This window comes from Trichomycterus rosablanca, chromosome 11 (genome assembly GCF_030014385.1).
Source record: "Trichomycterus rosablanca isolate fTriRos1 chromosome 11, fTriRos1.hap1, whole genome shotgun sequence".
Lineage (NCBI taxonomy): Eukaryota > Metazoa > Chordata > Actinopteri > Siluriformes > Trichomycteridae > Trichomycterus > Trichomycterus rosablanca.
Genome location: NC_085998.1, coordinates 23434747 through 23453836, shown reverse-complemented (window position 1 = coordinate 23453836; position 19090 = coordinate 23434747). Strand labels below are relative to the sequence as shown.

At 37.7% G+C, this 19090-nt stretch overlaps 1 protein-coding gene across 1 annotated transcript in view; it reads left to right on the top strand.

Annotated features, from left to right (window-relative positions):
• The window catches only part of LOC134323684 (RNA polymerase II elongation factor ELL2), a 69066-nt gene that overhangs the window by 34000 nt on the left and 15976 nt on the right, over positions 1-19090 (top strand). Inside the window, exons 3-6 of the mRNA XM_063005302.1 lie at positions 1559-1686; positions 3070-3224; positions 13957-14198; positions 15405-15529. Coding sequence (XP_062861372.1) covers positions 1559-1686; positions 3070-3224; positions 13957-14198; positions 15405-15529 — 650 coding nt within the window. The remainder of the gene's footprint in view (positions 1-1558; positions 1687-3069; positions 3225-13956; positions 14199-15404; positions 15530-19090) is intronic.

The following is a 19090-nucleotide window of genomic DNA, read 5'->3' as shown; positions in this document are numbered from 1 at the left end:
CCTGCATGCTAAACTTTTGTGGGTCATACTGTAAATATTTTGCATTTTGACCTAGTATAAAGGTAAACTGCTGCTTATAATAAGTTTAATCATTATAAGATAATGATCTTATGTTGTCAGAAAGAGCTTTAGTTTACTGGCTGCATCTCTATTTAGCATTATTATGATTTCAATTCACCTTTTAACACAACATTGACCCGAAGCATACAGCCAAAACAACACTGGAGTGGCTTACTAGAAAGTTTACCAATTAATGCAGTTCACAAACGTTAGCCATTCAATCTGTCTGAGTTTGAGATTATCTATGAAAAGAATAGGATAAACTGCCCAAATCCAGGTGTAAAAAGCTTCATTCAAATATCTACAAGACTACCCATGGAGGATAAGTCCTTATTGAGTCTGGTTCCTCTCAAGGATTCTTACTTATAGGCCTTTGGCTTGTTCATGAGGGGTTTTGGACATGCAATCTGTAACATTGCTTTAAGATGAAGTAAAGGGGCTTATAAACTATTAAATAAATGGTCTAAACACCTTTATAAATCTAGATATTTCAGTTTTGTATGTTTCATTACTTAAACCATGTTTTAATTTTGTCATTAGGGATAGTTAGGTGTAGATTGCTGTTTAATAATGATTTATTAATTTTTGATTCTACTATATGGTGTGTATTAAAGGCGTGGTAATAACTTAAAGTGCTTGATAATTTAAGCACTTTAAGTAGGTGTCATCTAAAAGAAACCATTTGTAAATAAATCTATTAAGAGTACAGTCTTATTATAGTGGGTAGAGCTTTGAGCTTTAAATCAGAAATTGTCGGTTCAAATCCAGGCTCTGTTATGCAGCCACTGTTGGGTCCTTGAGCAAGGTCCTTAACCATGTCTGCTCCAGGGGTGCCGTACAATGGCTGACCCTGCGCTCTGATCCCATCTTCCAAACAAGCTAAAAAGGCATTATTTATTATTTCAGCAGAAACTAAGTTAGTGTAAAGCACTACAATAATCTTTAAAGGTCAGTTGTTCACAGGTGGCACAGAAAGGAAGCACTGGTCACATTTGAGACATCCTGATGCTGGGTCTTGGGTTACTTCACATCCTTTAGTTATTGTCCGCATGGAATTTTTCATGTTCATCCTGTTATACACATCGGTTGGCCGCAGTACCAATTTTATTAGTGCATTATGGAAACTCTTTTAATGTAACAAAAAAACATGCTGGCTATGTTAAATAAGGAGCAAAAATTAAATAACTTAAACAGAAGCTTTTATACCAACCCCAAAGTTATAGTGTGACATTTATACTCTACTTGCCATTACCACTATGATAATTTTTCAGTTCACCATTCTTTTAAACAGCTGTTGCATTGTATAAAAGTTCAGGATGTTTTACCGTATTTGTAACAATGTGCATTTACCACACAATTACTAAACTTTAACAACAGGAAAGCACATCTGCTTTCAGAACCATGTTATGGTGGATATAATTTGGTGTTTTGTATTTTTTGCTTTATGCTTTTGCAGATAACATAATAATAAGATCTTTATAAATTCTATTTCTTACAGTACATCAAGATTCCTGCTCCGACTGTGGACTCCCCTGCTGCACTACGCATCTTTTCTTTTTACCTGTCCAGCGACAACAAAGATAATCCTCAAGCCAGCTTTGATTGTATTCACCAGCATGTCTCAGGGTAAGTAGTAGGGCTGGCTCGATACCACTTTTTTATGTTTGATACTGATACCGATACTGCAAATTGAGTATCTGCTGATACCGATACCAATTCGATACCGTCATTTCTCCTCTCAAACAACTAAGCAGTCATAATACATGTCTCAGTGCACCATGGTTAAACTAGCTATCTAAATAACAATGCTCAGACTGTGAAACAAATATTGTAAAGGAATAAATACAGAACCTACAACATCACACTTATGCAAAACTGCTGTTTTTATTTCAACTTTTACACACAGAACATTTAGCAGCATTTTTAACTTGTTTAACAAAAGTGTCTACAATTGGAAGATGTGGATGTCAATCAAACGCGATGGATTAAATAGAATTGACGCAGAGTTGAGTTTTTTTTTATTAAAGTTCTGTCACGTTTTTAGATTATTAAAAACCAAAGCACGCTTATTAAAAACCTGCTAGATTTTGAAGAGGAAAACAGGAAACGGTGTAGTTTGTTTTATTTCATAACACTAATGGATTAATCGTTGAGGATCTGAGAGATCTCCAAGTCGAGACAAGACCGATTTATCCAAGTCCGATTTATCATTTATAAAGCGATTTTTATTGTGTTTAAACAGTGTTTTTAGATGTGGCAGTAGAAGATGATTTTTTTTAAATGCTAAAAGTTTAAGTAGATCAGTGTGTTTTAATTTCTGAATGGCTGTTGTGGATTAGTTGTGGCACATGTTAATGATGTCATCAAGTGTGAGTGACAATAAACGACACTTGTCATGTAATGTGAATTACATATATATTGTCTGGCCCTTTAAGAATGTTAAGTGTACAATGCTAGGGTATAGGGAGCGAGTGTGTAGGGAAGAGATTAGAAAATGATAGTCTCCGGCTGTGCTATGTTGTTCTGTGTTTGCACCGAGTGTGTGTGACATTAAAGTAGCATTCTCGTGAAACCCCACTCGAATGTTTGAACACTGAATAACACTCTTTTGTTTCCGTATCTTCGTGTGTTATTTGCTTTACACACAAACAATGGCCTTATTTACATTAAGTGTTATTTACATTAAGCAACGGTATCGGATTGGATTACATATTTTTTTCCTTCCGATATCCGATCCAGTGATTTGGGCCAATATCGGACTGATACCGAATATCGGATCGGTTCCAACCCTAGTAAGTAGCATTGATATACCATTTTACTACAAACTGTTTGTAGATTGTTTGTACGTTTTCTAATTCTTTGGGACCTTGTTTAAAAGGCTTTGGTTGTATAAAAAATGGCCTTTTCTTTTTTTCATTTTTAAGTGTTCTTAATGGATTTTTTTTTACATTTTGCCCTTAATATTAATATCAAACTATTTTTCGGATGCATGTCTCCTCTGGATGGCAGGGAACACCTGGAGGCCCAAGGCAGTATTCAGGACAAGATCACAGTTTGTGCCACAGACGAATCATATCAGATGACCCGTGAGCGCATGTCCCAGGTTGAAAAAGACATCTGGAGTCACTCAGCTATCGAGATCAAACCCGGGGCAACACATCCAAGTAGGCACAAACACACACTCACACATGCAATGCTGGGCAGTTACTAAATAAAATAATTCAGAAATGCAACTTAAACATATTTGTATTCAAACCAAAATGTATTTAAATAGTACAGTAATTAAAATAGGTATTAGATATACATCGACGAGGCATAACATTATGACCACTGATAGGTGGTAACACTGATTATCTCTTCATCATGGCACCTGTTAGTGGGTGGGATATATTAGGCAGCAAGTGAACATTTGAAACACATCAAAGTTGATGTGTTAGAAGCAGGAAAAATGGGCGAGCGTAAGGATTTGAGCAAGCTTGACAAGGACCAAATTGTGATGGCTAGACGACTGGGTCAGAGCATCTCCAAAACTGCAGCTCTTGTGGGGTGTTCCCGGTCTGCAGTGGTCAGTATCTATCAAAAGTGGTCAAAGGAAGGAACAGTGATAAACCAGTGACAGGGTCATGGGCGGCCCAGGCTCATTGATGCACGTGGGGAGCGAAGGCTGGCCTGTGTGGTCCGATCCACCTGACGAGCTACTGTAGCTCAAATTGCTGAAGAAGTTAATGCTGGTTCTGATAGAAAGGTGTCAGAATACACAGTGCATCGCAGTTTGTTGTGTATGGGGCTCAATTCAATCTCAATACCATCGAGCAGGAAGGTGGTCATAATGTTATGCTTCATCGGTGTATTTAACCTCATTAAAAATAATGATTTCTAACTAAACTTTTATGCAGAGGTAGATGTTGCTTTAAAATGTCTCTATTAGTTAAATGATACAAATACAAATTCACAGTCATTTACCCCCTACATAATATTGCTGATCTTTAAATCAAATTTATCTTACTGCTAGTGTGTATGACCTAAAATAGAGTTATGATTAAACCATTAGGAACTCGATAACCACCCTTAATCTGCTTTAGCTGTAATGTGTTGTGTAAACACCACCCAGAGATGTGGTCAAGGTGCATTGCAACCATGGTGAAAACTAAGGCGTTGTCACACAAGCTGGAAGAGGAGATCAATTTATTGCACCAAATGTAGGTATAATAGGGTATTTCTATAAGCTTGCACATTTCTAGAAACACCACTAGGAGTGTCTGGTAGTTACAAACTTATGGCACAGCAGCAGACCTGTCTGGCCATGGAGGAAAACCCAAAATTTCATCCAGAGGCATTAGCTAGCTGATCAGGACAACAAAGAAAAATTGTGTTACTGCATGAAGATGACCTGATAAAGGAGGGGAAAATGTGTCACTGGCAACCATAAGATCTTACAAGAAGAACTAACAAGCAGAAAGCAGTTGTAGCACGAAAGTACTGAGACTTGGAGTTAAATAAAAGTGAACATGGACATTTGTCAATAGAATTAGATGTTTTTGCGAAAAACTCAAAATTATGTCCTAGAATTGTGTGTGTATGTGTGCTGTGCATGTGTTTCTGTATACAGTGGATATACACACCTCTGTTAAAATACCTGACTATTGTGATGTAAAACAATCAGACCAAGATAAATCATTTCAAACCACCTCCTTGTTTCTACACTTACTGTCCATTTTATCAGCTCCACATAGAAGCACTTTGTAATTCTACAATTACTGACTGTAGTCCATCTGTTTCTCTACATACTTTTTTAGCCTGCTTTCACCCTGTTCTTCAATGATCAGGACCCCCACAGGACCACCACAGAGCAGGTATTATTTGGGTGGTGGATCATTCTCAGCAGCAGCGCTGCTGAAGTTTTTGTAAATATCGTGTCCACCTACTGTCCACTCTATTTGACACACCTACCTAGTTGGTCCACCTTGTAGATGTAAAGGCAGCTGTTTGAGTTGGTCATCTTCTAGACCTTCATCAGTGGTCTTAGGACGCTGCCCACACGGCGCTGTTGGCTGGATATTTGATTGGTGGACTATTCTCAGTCCAGCAGGGACAGTGAGGTGTTTACTCCATCAGCATGGCTGTGTCTTATCCACTCATACCAGCATAACACACACTAACACACCACCACCATGTCAGTGTCACTGCAGTGCTGAGAATGATCCACCACCCAAATAACACCTGCACTGTGGTGGTCCTGTGGGTGTGCTTACCATTGAAGAACAGGGTGAAAGCAGGCTAAAAGATATGTAGAGAAATAGATGCACTACAGTCAGTAATTGTGGAACTACAAAGTGCTTCTACAGTGTATCACAAAAGTGAGTACACCCCTCACATTTCTGCAAATATTTCATTATATCTTTTCGTGGGACAACACTATAGACATGAAACTTGGATATAACTTAGAGTAGTCAGTGTACAGCTTGTATAGCAGTGTAGATTTACTGTCTTCTGAAAATAACTCAACACACAGCCATTAATGTCTAAATAGCTGGCAACATAAGTGAGTACACCCCACAGTGAATATGTCCAAATTGTGCCCAAATGTGTCGTTGTCCCTCCCTGGTGTCATGTGTCAAGGTCCCAGGTGTGAATGGGGAGCAGGGCTGTTAAATTTGGTGTTTTGGGTACAATTCTCTCATACTGGCCACTGGATATTCAACATGGCACCTCATGGCAAAGAACTCTCTGAGGATGTGAGAAATAGAATTGTTGCTCTCCACAAAGATGGCCTGGGCTATAAGAAGATTGCTAACACCCTGAAACTGAGCTACAGCATGGTGGCCAAGGTCATACAGCGGTTTTCCAGGACAGGTTCCACTCGGAACAGGCTTCGCCAGGGTCGACCAAAGAAGTTGAGTCCACGTGTTCGGCGTCATATCCAGAGGTTGGCTTTAAAAAATAGACACATGAGTGCTGCCAGCATTGCTGCAGAGGTTGAAGACGTGGGAGGTCAGCCTGTCAGTGCTCAGACCATACGCCGCACACTGCATCAACTCGGTCTGCATGGTCGTCATCCCAGAAGGAAGCTGACGCACAAGAAAGCCCGCAAACAGTTTGCTGAAAACAAGCAGTCCAAGAACATGGATTACTGGAATGCCCTGTGGTCTGACGAGACCAAGATAAACTTGTTTGGCTCAGATGGTGTCCAGCATGTGTGGCGGCGCCCTGGTGAGAAGTACCAAGACAACTGTATCTTGCCTACAGTCAAGCATGGTGGTGGTAGCATCATGGTCTTGGGCTGCATGAGTGTTGCCGGCACTGGGGAGCTGCAGTTCATTGAGGGAAACATGAATTCCAACATGTACTGTGACATTCTGAAACAGAGCATGATCCCCTCCCTTCGAAAACTGGGCCTCATGGCAGTTTTCCAACAGGATAACGACCCCAAACACAACCTCCAAGATGACAACTGCCTTGCTGAGGAAGCTGAAGGTAAAGGTGATGGACTAAACCCAATTGAGCACCTGTGGCGCATCCTCAAGTGGAAGGTGGAGGAGTTCAAGGTGTCTAACATCCACCAGCTCCGTGATGTCATCATGGAGGAGTGGAAGAGGATTCCAGTAGCAACCTGTGCAGCTCTGGTGAATTCCATGCCCAGGAGGGTTAAGGCAGTGCTAGATAATAATGGTGGTCACACAAAATATTGACACTTTGGGCACAATTTGGACATGTTAACTGTGGGGTGTACTCACTTATGTTGCCAGCCATTTAGACATTAATGGCTGTGTGTTGAGTTATTTTCAGAAGACAGTAAATCTACACTGCTATACAAGTTGTACACTGACTACTCTAAGTTATATCCAAGTTTTATTTCTATAGTGTTGTCCCATGAAAAGATATAATAAAATATTTGCAGAAATGTGAGGGGTGTACTCACTTTTGTGATACACTGTATATGGTAAGTGGAGCTGATAAAATGGACAGTAAGTGTAGAAACAAGGAGGTGGTTTTAATGTTATGTCTGATCAGTGTATCTGTGCAATTCAATTAGAAAAAATTCAATTCAATTATATAAGTGTGCACACCCTTATATAACTGGAGATGTGGCTGTATATATCAGAAATAACCAATCACATTTAAACTCATGTGAAATACTAGTCAGTGCACTGCTATCAATTAAAGTGACTCTGAATAACCCTATGTTAATCCCAAGTTAAGCTGTTCTAGTTGGATTTTCCTGACATTTACTTAGTTGCATCTTATACCAGAAATCCATGGTCTGCAAAGAGCTTTCAAAGTATCAACACGATCTCATTGTTGAAAGGTATCAGTCAGGAGAAAGGTACAAAACATTCTAAGGGATTACACATACCATGGAAGACCGTGGAGACTTTCATAATTTGGCCATAATTCCAAAAGGTTTGTTTGGTGCAAAACAACAGTGTGCATCACCAAAAGTACACCATACCCACCATGAAGCATGGTGGTGGCAGCATTATGCTTTGGGTCTGGGTAAAGATGTGCTATGCTAATATACTGTTACCTGAATATACTGTTAACTGAATGCTGTCCTAAAATCAAAAGGTGCTTAAACAAAGTATTAGTTTAAGTGTGTGCATATTTATGCAACCCCGTTATTGTAAGTTTTCTTATCTTTCTTTAAGGGGAACCCTTAGTAAAATATTTCAGTTAGTTTTTTTACTTGAGTTGTTCAGATTTTTAATCACATTGATGATGGAAAAAGTTCAGAAATAATTAATCTTGATCAGATTTTTACATTACAAAAACTGGAATTGTTACATTGTGTAGTGGACTTTTATATCCACTGTAAATAGAGTTAATTTAGATTTGGCCAGTGAAGTTCCTTCTCCCCAAACAAGCTAAACTCTTTTTATCTTGCTTTTTGCACAATCATGCTGAAACATTAAGTGTTTTCTACACACTTTTTATGAAGTTGAAGGCATATAATTGACTTTATATAATACATTCTATACAGAAGAAACACTTAAACATAGTAATTAGAAAGCCGTGGTAAGACCTTTGACCCATACTGTGTTCAGTTTTCATGAAGAAATGGTCTACTATGGACTACAGCAGCTTGTTGATTTTTTAAACACATGACTAAGAAGTTGGACATGACTTCTCCTACACACCCTACATAACACTGAGAAAATGTAACTAGTAATTAGTCACTGTCCTCTACCTAATTTGAGGCCATGGCTGGGGTTACATAATTTCACAAAAGGCCTTATAGTGACATCACTCGATACCAGCTTGAGACTGTCACATCTAATAATAAAAAATATGTGTAAAGAAATCCTGGTCCTCAAAAAACTTATAAAAACTGATAAATAAGGTACATATAATATATTATGACAGCTTTGACTACTGCTGAAATAATAATAATAGTAATAATAATAATGTAATAATAATATGATATGAAACTTCAGCACTAAACTCTGTCTATAAGAACTTTGGAATAAGCCTGACATTTTGGGATGGCAAAAGTGCATTTTAATTTTAATAATTATGAATAAAATGTATATTTATTTATGAATGCTTCTGAAATTGAAATAGTGATTTAGTAAATTGCACTTAAATTAACAGTTTGAGAAAGCAGCCAAAAGGTTCTAAAGCACCTAACTTCGTCCTAAAGCAGTTTAGAGTTTACTAAAGCAAATTCTGCACATAGTCTTTTAAATAGTAGGGATGCAGCTATACTATTTTTTTTCCCAACCAAATACAAGTACATGCGTTTTTGTACCTACTGATACCGTAACTTAGAATTTGGCAGTCAGAAGCATTATAGAAAAATGTAGTTGTAAAATGTGTAAAATAGTGCAGTGTAACAGTTAATCTGTCTTTTTGGGTACACTCACTGAGCAGAAATCAACATAAAACCAACATGGAACAGTGAATTAAGTGGAATTTATTTGAACATTTACTATTTAGTTTACTTACATAAACATTTATCACCAATGTTAACACAACTACTTTTGCAATGTTTTACTACTTTCTATAAGGTTGGAAAAAGCTTAACCAAATTTCTCAGAACTTTTTTTTAGGCTATAACAATGTGACAAGGCCTTACAATGCAAACAAAGCCTATCACATTTACAAGTTACATGGAGCTTAAGAATGCCAGCATGCTGTGATAACGCCAAGTTTTAGAGAGTGAAACTGATGACACTATAAAGGCTAGGCTGAAAGGGCAAATATTTTTTTTGGAATGGTAACTAGCAGATTCTTCTTTGGGAAAAGAAGCATATCGCCATGTTTAGCTTTGAGTCTGTTTCAGCTGTCAGTGAGAATGTGTGACACTCTCACTTTCCACACTACTTCATGGGGCTAACAGATATTTTCTTTACATTTGGGACAAAGTTGGGAACTGCACTTTGTTAACTGCCCAGTACTGGAGCGGTTTCTCTGGACCAGTGTTAATTTTGACAGCAAATTTTGATTTAGTTTTAGTCATAGTCTTTTAACTAAAATGTAATTTAGTTTTAGTCATAGTCATCTGAATTGTTTTAGTTTTAGTCTAGTTTTAGTCGACTAAATCTACAGTCGATTCAGTCGACTAAAATACATATTTGTTTGTTTGTTTGTTTGTTTATTAGGATTTTAACGTCATGTTTTTACACATTGGTTACATTCATGACAGGAACGGTAGTTACTCATTACACAAGTTTTTTCGATTCTCAAGGTTATATCGAACACAGTCATGGACAAACTTAGTATCTTCAATTCACCTCACTTGCACGTCTTTGGACTGTGGGAGGAAACCGGAGCACCCGGAGGAAACTCACGCTGACACGGGGAGAACATGCAAACTCCACGCAGAAAGGACCTGGACCGCCCCACCTGGGGTTCGAACCCAGGACCTTCTTGCTGTGAGGCGACAGTGTTACCCACTTAGCCACCGTGCCACCCTAAAATACATATAAAGGGTGTAAAATGTAAATGCTTTTTCATCAGTTCCCTTAAATTATTTAAGTCATTATATACACTTACACAAAATGAAACATTTTTAACCAGTTATGGAATATTATTAATGTTTGAATGTGCAATACACACAAAAACAGTTTAAAATTTAACTTATTTCAAACAACATCTTTATTTACAATATGTATTTACAATAACAAAATATTAATGACCAGTAGGCCTGCTCTGCCTGAAACATACAGTATATGCATTGTTTATAACAGATTGCATATTACATTCTTTATAAAACTGGGTACCGTAAAAGCAGCAGTGCCACACATGGTTTACACATCGTCTTGTTTTTCACGACGTCAAATGAGAAATGTGTCCAGATATCGGCTCTCCTCTTTCTCCCTGTTGACATTGTGGAGTTAATCTAGTTCCATGAGTAAAGAAAGTTCACAGGCTAGTCTGGTTTTCCCGGGTTTAGATCAAATGTGTGCAAGTGTGCTCTTACCGCGGTACTGCAAAAGAGATTAGTACTGATTGGATGGCTACCCGGCTTGTCCCGCCCCTCCACATACGCTAAAGTAGTTCTGATTGGATCTCTTCCTAATTTGTCCCTACCTTCCACAAAAGTAAATCAGTTCTGATTGGATGTCGTCCCTGCCAAACATTTTCGTCTCGTTTTTATTCGTTGACGAAAGTGTCGATTCATTTCGTCATAGTTTTTATCATTTTATGTAGTTTTTATTTAGTTATTGTCTCGTTTTCGTCATGAAAAAAAGGTTCGTTGACGAAAACTATGACGAAATTCATTCGTCAACGAAATTAACACTGCTCTGGACAAGAAATTGTGGGCTTACCAAGGTATGTTGCCAAATGTATGACAGCAACCCCTGAACACTGCACAGTACAAAACACTGCTGATTCAAAAGCATGTTCATAAGAGATTTCATCAAACAATACTATACAGTTTCATGGCTGGCTCTTTCTTGGCCCTTTGAAATGGTTCTACATGCTCCTATTGACCTGAATATTCTTGGCATTCTCGGTGCTGCTGGAGTTTAAGTAAAATCCTTATACCTACAACAGAACAACATTGGCTATATTGCTAAAATGTTCATATTATAGCTCCTGTGTCCAGTCATTAGCATTATGCAACCACCTAAAATCTGTTTTAGTAAACAGTGTTTATTATAAAACCCTGACAGTCTAAGTGTATTTGAGAGAACGAAAATTATTAGCTTTAGACTCACACAGTCTACAGTAAAAAGAGTGGAAATCAATTAACAGGCACACATGGATACACAAGTATGCCCGTTCTTTATAATGTTACCCAGCATTAACTAGCTATGCTACATTAGTTGCCTTGGATAGTAGTGTTGCAGAACTGGTTTTGTTCCACATCAGTACAGCTGTAAGTAAAGTGCATTTAATTGTTTTGATCCCTTGCTCCATGTTCGTTTGTTTGACAGCAGTCTTTGTAACACAGTGATAGCGGGTATCACATCCCAGGCTGATACATCAGAGGAGCTCACTTGTCAAATCAACTTTTTGGAGGTCACCAGAATTGTCACAGTTGTCTCAAGTAGATTCCACTGATTAGGGCTGTGGCTGTAGGGGAGCTTATGTTCTGACCCAAATATTCTGAGAGCCTGTTTCTGTTCAGTAAAGGCAAGCAGTGTGTTGGAGATTTTTAATTGGCTGGTTGAATTGTAGTTGAATGTCTCCTGTATATGCCAAATGTAAAACACATTACAGAGTTTTATATCAACAAATTCTTATACTTTATTAATTAAAAGCTGTGTAAAGTACCAACTGTAAAGTAATATGTTTGTAATGTAGAACGGTACGATTAACATAAAAACTGTGTGCAGTTGTAGAATGTAGAACTGGTAATGAACAGTTCATTATAAGAATGAACTAAATGAATTAAACTAAACATAAAGTATAAAGACACATCCAGTTTGTTTAAGTTTTAACGGACAACATTAATGTAGTTATTATAACATAAGCATTACAAACTGATCCACATGTGCAGTCAGGCTCCATACTGGCAAAAAACTGTATTTGTTTGTAATTGTAATGCCTAAAAATATTTGTCATTCATTGTTAAAATAATATCAGTATACATAAAAGCTTTTCTGTTCAGATTACCACTACAGCATTTGCTCTCTAAATGTGTGTAAAACACATAGAACTAGCAAATATAACCTACAAAACTTGATGCAGCTTGTCTGTTGTTTTCTTGCTGCCTTACCAGTCTGGCTGGACTCTTACTTTGCTGTTATAATTGTACATCAGAAATGTCCACATGTACAACCACAAAGCAGAAAAAAGTTAGGGGTACTAACTAACTAAAAGTATGGAACTACAAATAACCTACCTTCAAGGTCTGCTTGCCTCTTTGCTTGACATCATGGGGAAATCAGGAGAAATCAGACAATACATCAGAAAAAGAATCTCAACAAGTCTGGTACATCCTTGGGAGTCATTTCAAAATGCCTCGAGGTATCATGTTTAAATGATAATATGCAAGTTTAAACACCATGAGACCACACAGCTATCATACCGTTCAGGAAGGAGATGTATTCTTTTTCCTATAAATAATGTACTTTTTTTGTATGTTGTTGGAGAAATGTCATTTGGTCTGATAAAATTAAATGGAACAGTTTTGCCATAGTGACCATTGTTAAGTGTGGAGAAAAAAAAAAAGGGAGGGGGGGGGGGGGGGGGGGGTTGCGATCCAAAGAACACCATCCCAACCATAAAGCATGGGGCGGCAGCATCATGTTGTGGGGGTGCTTTGCAGCATGAGAAGATAAATTACATTTTTAGGAAGGAATATTATGTGAGGATATTGAAGCAATATATCAAGACATCAGCCAGGATGTTAAAGCCTGTATGCAAATGGACCCCATGCATACTTCTAAAGTTGGGGCAAAATAGCTTAAGGACAACAGAGTGAATAACTGAGTGGCCATCAAAAAGTGCTGGCCTCAATCCCATAGAAAATTTAAAGGCAAGCAAAGAAGCCTGCAAACCTGTCTCAGTTGTACAAGTTCTGTCAGCAGGAATAGGCCAAAATTCCATCAACTTATTGTATCTCTGGGTGTTTATATAGCACAACACTGCTGAAGCAAATTAAGGGTCATTATTAATTTTTTTATTGGTTTAATCATGTAACATTACAAGCCAACTTGTATAGGTTTATATACTATGTATTTCATTGTATTGAATGTGTGGATTATACAAATCCCTTTACAACCTAATAGATTAATTCACATTATGTAAGCAACCATACATGGAGGACACATGGCCCCACCATGTCAGTTGTCTGATTTTAAACTGGTAATGAGATTAGACCTGCTTGACAGCTATTGGCAGTGGACATCTGGCCAAGTTCCAGGAGAAAGACTTTCATATGAACTGGGGATTTAATTTGACTTAGTTCAGTTGTTTGAACAGAAGAAATCACAATGTACAGTTAAAGCTTCTTTCTGGTTCTCTTGCATGTTTGTGGCATGTGTATGAATCTCTTGAGAGATGTTTACTCTAAAGCCATATTTCATAAAGTGGTTCAACCTGCATTATGTGTACTACAATATGTTCGATAGACTCGTTCTAAAATCCACCCATTTTTCTCTCGGCCTCTTACAGTCTCTGGTTTTCTCTGGTTCGTTCTGCCCTGTAACTCTTCTCCCTGTTTTCATTTGTTTTGTGTAAGAAGAGCTGAGGGATTTGAGCGGTCCCTAAGGCACCAGGCTATTTGAGGTTATTTTCAGTCCCTAAGAGGTAGTTAGGCTGGACATTAATTCCCTCTGCTCCTTGTGCCACATTTTTTCAGTGCTGTTTAAACTCAGTGCAGATTCTTTGCAAACTTTGAAAGTGCCTCTGGCATGCATGTATATTTATTCATTAGTATCTTGTTTCTTGATTTCTTGCTCCTTTGTTAATCGTGTGCCCATTGTGTGATGTTTTTGTGCACAGGTAAAAGAGTTAAGATTAAAAGGAAACAAGGACTGCCTGGAAGCCTTGATGGTGCAAACAGACATTCACCCAGTAACAAAAGGGTCGGAGCTCCTAGTGCCGTGGCCCATAAGCCCCTGAGAGAACGTGTCATTCACCTTCTGGCACTAAAGCCCTACAGGACGCCAGAGCTTTTGCTGTGGTTAGAGAGGGAGAGAGCTAGTTCTAAGGACAAAGCTGAATTGAGTGCAGTGTTGGACGAGGTAAAACACACACACACACACACATTCTCAGACTGTTCACACTCACAGATATGTTATAATGAAATAGTCTATTTACACAACGAATCTCCCACATTTTAATCCTGCTTATTTCTGTTTAATGCATTTTAAGTAAAGGTTTATATCCAAATAGAGTTTTTTTGTGTCGATGCAACTTCAGGGCTTTCAAATCAGATTAAAATCTGCTACAAACCACTTAACATGTATTTTAGCTGCATTTTATAAAAATAACTGACAACTAAAACCACTTTAAACCATTGTGGCTGTGGTTGGTTAATGTCAAAGCTAGCACTTTAAAGCACAGTGGTGACTTAGTGTCTAAAGTTTTAGACTGTTGATCAGGTTAAAAAACACTATTAATAAAAAAAATTTAATAATTTCTTGAATAATTCAAAAAGATTGTATAATTACATTTTACTAGAACTACTTGCAAACATTGCAACATAACCAATGCTTGTGAAAAACAGATATCAATGCCCTAATCTATATTCATAATAATTCATAATACTGTTCACCATTTAGTGATGGAGTAACTGTAAACATATTCAGATTACATTGTGTTACAAGATTTTTGGTAGCCAGTTCCTATACTATTCTGAACAGGCTCTAGTGGCCATGGCATGTAGGGCAGTTGTAGCCTAGTGATTAAGGTACTGGTCCAGTAATCAGAAGGTTCAAGCCTCACCACTGCCAGGTTGCAACTGTTGGGCCCTTGAGCAATCAGTCCTTAATTGCTTAGATTTTATACTGTCACAACTGTAAGTCGCTTTTGATAAAAGTGTCTGCTAAATGTAAAAATGTAAATGGCACATACCATTACAATTACCATTACATTTGGCGGCACAGTGGCTCGGTGGGAAGCACTGTCGCCTCACAGCAAGAAGGTCCTGGGCTCGATCCCCAGGTGGGGCGGTCCGGGTCCTTTCTGTGTGAAGTTTGCATGTTCTCCCTGTGTCTGTGTGTTTCCTTCGGCAGCTCCGGTTTCCTCCCACAGTCCAAAAACATGCAAGTGAGGTGAATTGGAGACACTAAATTGTCCATGACTGTGTTTGATATAACCTTGTGAACTGATGAATCTTGTGTAATGAGTAACTACCGTTCCTGTCATGAATGTAACCAAAGTGTGAAACATGACATTAAAATCCTAATAAAACAAACAAACCATTACAGTTTTCCTTTTTCTTTCAGGTGGCAAGACTTAATCCTAAAAACCAAAGTTTCTCTCTGAAAGATGACTTTTACAAGCATGTTCAGAGGGACTGGCCTGGATATTTGGAGGAGGAAAAGCAACTCATCTACAGGCTTTTAGCCAGGTTGGAAAAAATTTACAGGCCCTAAAAGTGTTTTTTTCCTCAGTCCAGGGACTCATTTGCTTAGAATTTGTATCCCAGTTAAGGCCTTTTATTCAGACTTATGTAAACCTAACATTATTGGATGAAAGTACCTTTAAAACCTTAATGCCATATATGGGTTGTTACCTTTTTAAGCTTTTGTAATAGAATGATGCTTTTTTTACACACACAGGTGATTTTCAAATATCTCATAGTTTCCACCACTGGATATTTTGGCCCCATCCCTGCAAGTCACATTGCTGTGAAGTTACATATTTTAGGTGCTCTGAATGATGGGCTTTGGGTTAGATGTGCACACATTGTCTTAGTGTTATTACCCTTGGACAGGCACCGGTCAGTTGCAGGGCAACACAACGTTACACTAAAGAGCAGTTTACAGCAGGTAATCATAGGTCTGCATGTTTTTTGGTTTAAAAAAAACCTACCTGTTTTCATGACTCATTTTACAAGCTTAAACTACTACAAAAATACAAACAGAACAGAACTTATTTAATGTAATTAAATTCTAATGTGGATAAAATAAAAACCCAAACACTGGTTTAACACTGAACCTCAAATAATTTAATGTTTAAACCTCATGATTGACCACAAGCCCAAGTCATTTTGTTTATAGAATAGGGGACAGTGTTCTACCAAATGGCATCGGAAAAAGTGGCAAGTTCCACATCCTCTGTGTAATTTAAGATGTCTTAATTATCTTATCTGCTTTTACACCACCATCTATGACACCACTACCTCCTTGTTGATCATGCTGTGGCTAAATATTAACACTGTTCACACAATGTTTCCTAAAATGGATTTAAATGAGCTTTTCTTTATTTTGTGTGCTGTTACTGTATTAAAAGATTTCCCTTTTCAAATGTCTGGAAGTCAGTTTAGCAGATTTTAAGGTCACTGTAAAGATGTTTTTTCACTCAGATAATAGGTTCTATGTGTGGAACAAACTGTAGGAAACATATTGAGAGAGGCCAGCATTCTGGGTCAGTGAACGTGTCTGGCACTATTGTTCTTTTTACTGGACGTGACCAAAGGCAGTGCCAGATTTATTTGAGATCATATCAGCAATGTGGAAACAGCAACCTGCAGCTGTGATGTAGCATAGAAGGGACAAAATGACTTAGTTCTGATATTCAGAATAGGAGAATGGGAGTGTATGGGGATCATATACACTAATCAGCCATAACATTAAAACCACCTCCTTGTTTCTACACTCACTGTCCATTTTATCAGCTCCACTTACCATATAGAAGCACTTTGTAGTTCTAAAATTACTGACTGTAGTCCATCTGTTTCTCTGCATGCTTTTTTTTTTACCTGCTTTCACCCTGTTCCTCAATGGTCAGAACCCCCACAGGACCACCACAGAGCAGGTATTATTTGGGTGGTGGATTATTCTCAGCACTGCAGTAACAATGACATGGTGGTGGTGTGTTAGTGTGTGTTGTGCTGGTATGAGTGGATCAGACACAGCAGCGCTGCTGGAGTTTTTAAATACCATGATCACTCACTGTCCACTCTATTAGACACTCCTACCTAGTTGGTCCACCTTGTAGATGTAAAGTCAGAGACGATCGCTCATCTATTGCTGCTGTTTGAGTTGGTCATCTTCTAGAGTAGGGGTCACCAACACGGTGCCCGCGGGCACCTGGTCGCCCGCAGGGACCACGTGAGTCGCCCGCAGGGCATGTTCTAAAATAGCACTAGTAACTATAGAGCTCCGTCTAAAAATTTTTTTGTTTTTTGTTGCTGCTCTTTTTGAATCAGTGACACTTGCAATAATGTAAATTTGAAAATGACAAAATACTGAATATAACATTTAAAAACAATAATGTTTGATGTTTATATGAGCTCTGAGCTGGTCTGAGTGCTGAGTTTTATATCGTGCGAGCTACGCATGCGCAACTACGATGTGGAGCGAGATGCGGGTTTTACTCCGAAATAATAATAATAATAATGAAAAAAACCTACAAGAAAAGCAAAAGAGAACTACTGATAATAAACATGATCATGTTTCAACTGTAGTGATAAGTACAAACAGGACAGTATTTACTGCAGTAAAGTTAGTTTAATATTCAACATTCGTTTAACATTTGCCATTCCGATCTATATAAATATTTGAAAACACACCTAACACCTACTTTATTTATAATTTCTTACACAGATAAAAACAGGCGACATACTACAAAAACTATTTTTATTTAAAGAAAGCTTAAAAGGAAACCGCTGAACAAGCTCCCACTTCAGCTAACGCGTTAGGGAGCGTCATCAAACTGTAGAAACAGAAACGTAGGAAACATTTACTCTGCACTCATTGCAGAGAAATTAATCCATTCAAGTCTTGTAATGCTTTGATGGATCAATGTCAAACTATTTTATACAAACAAATTAAATTCTACAAACCATATTTTTAAAAAAATAATGTTAATATTAAAGTAAAAGTAAATGTATTGTAATTTTTATATACAAAATGAATGTCCCTTACCTCCCACAAACCTTGTTTTAAAAAAAAAATCCTTTTATATTTATTTTATATTAAAATATAATAAAGATCAGTAAATCCATAATGTGTGATGATCATGTATACAAAAAAAATTGTTTGATTTTGATCAAAATGCTACATATGTGCTTATTCATACATACTGTCAAGAAAGATATTTACAAAAATATCAAAAATGTGATAGCTCTGACTTTCAAATATAGAAACAGATTTAGATTAATAGGGATAAATAATGTTACATGTTGAAACATATGTGTTTCCTACTGTGGTAAATCGTTGTTAATCATTTTTCTGAGAAATCATTAACATTAACATGATCAGACAGTCTCTTCATATATATGAATATTGATAATAATAATAATAATATAATTAAAGGCAAACCATGCAACTTTATGTTATTCAGGAAGTTTGTATCACCAAGTAGCCCTTTGTATCATTTAGTAGCCTTGAAGTAGCTCTCGATCTGGAAAAGGTTGGTGACCCCTGTTCTAGAGCTTCATCAGTGGTCACAGGATGCTGCCCATGGGGCGCTGTTGGCTGGATATTTTTGGTTGGTGAACTTTTCTCAGTCCAGCAGGGACAGTGAGGTGTTTAAAAACTCCATCAGCACTGCTGTGTCTTATCCACTCATACTAGCACAACACACACTAACACACCACCACCATGTCAGTGTCACTGCAGTGCTGAGAATGATCCACCACCCAAATAATACCTACTCTGTAGTGGTCCTGGGAGAGTCCTGACCATTGAAGAACAGCATGAAAGGGGGCTAACAAAGCATGCAGAGAAACAGATGGACTACAGTCAGTAATTGTAGAACTACAAAGTGCTTCTGTATGGTAAGTGGAGCTGATAAAATGGACAGTGAGTGTAGAAACAAGGAGGTGGTTTTAATGTCATGGCTGATCGGTGTATATGTAAGAACAGCAAAACTGAAATACATTGGTTCATGCTGGATCTCTTGTATTTACACTAAATTAATTTAAACTATCTTCCTATTTGTATTGGTTTTCAGTTCTTTAAAA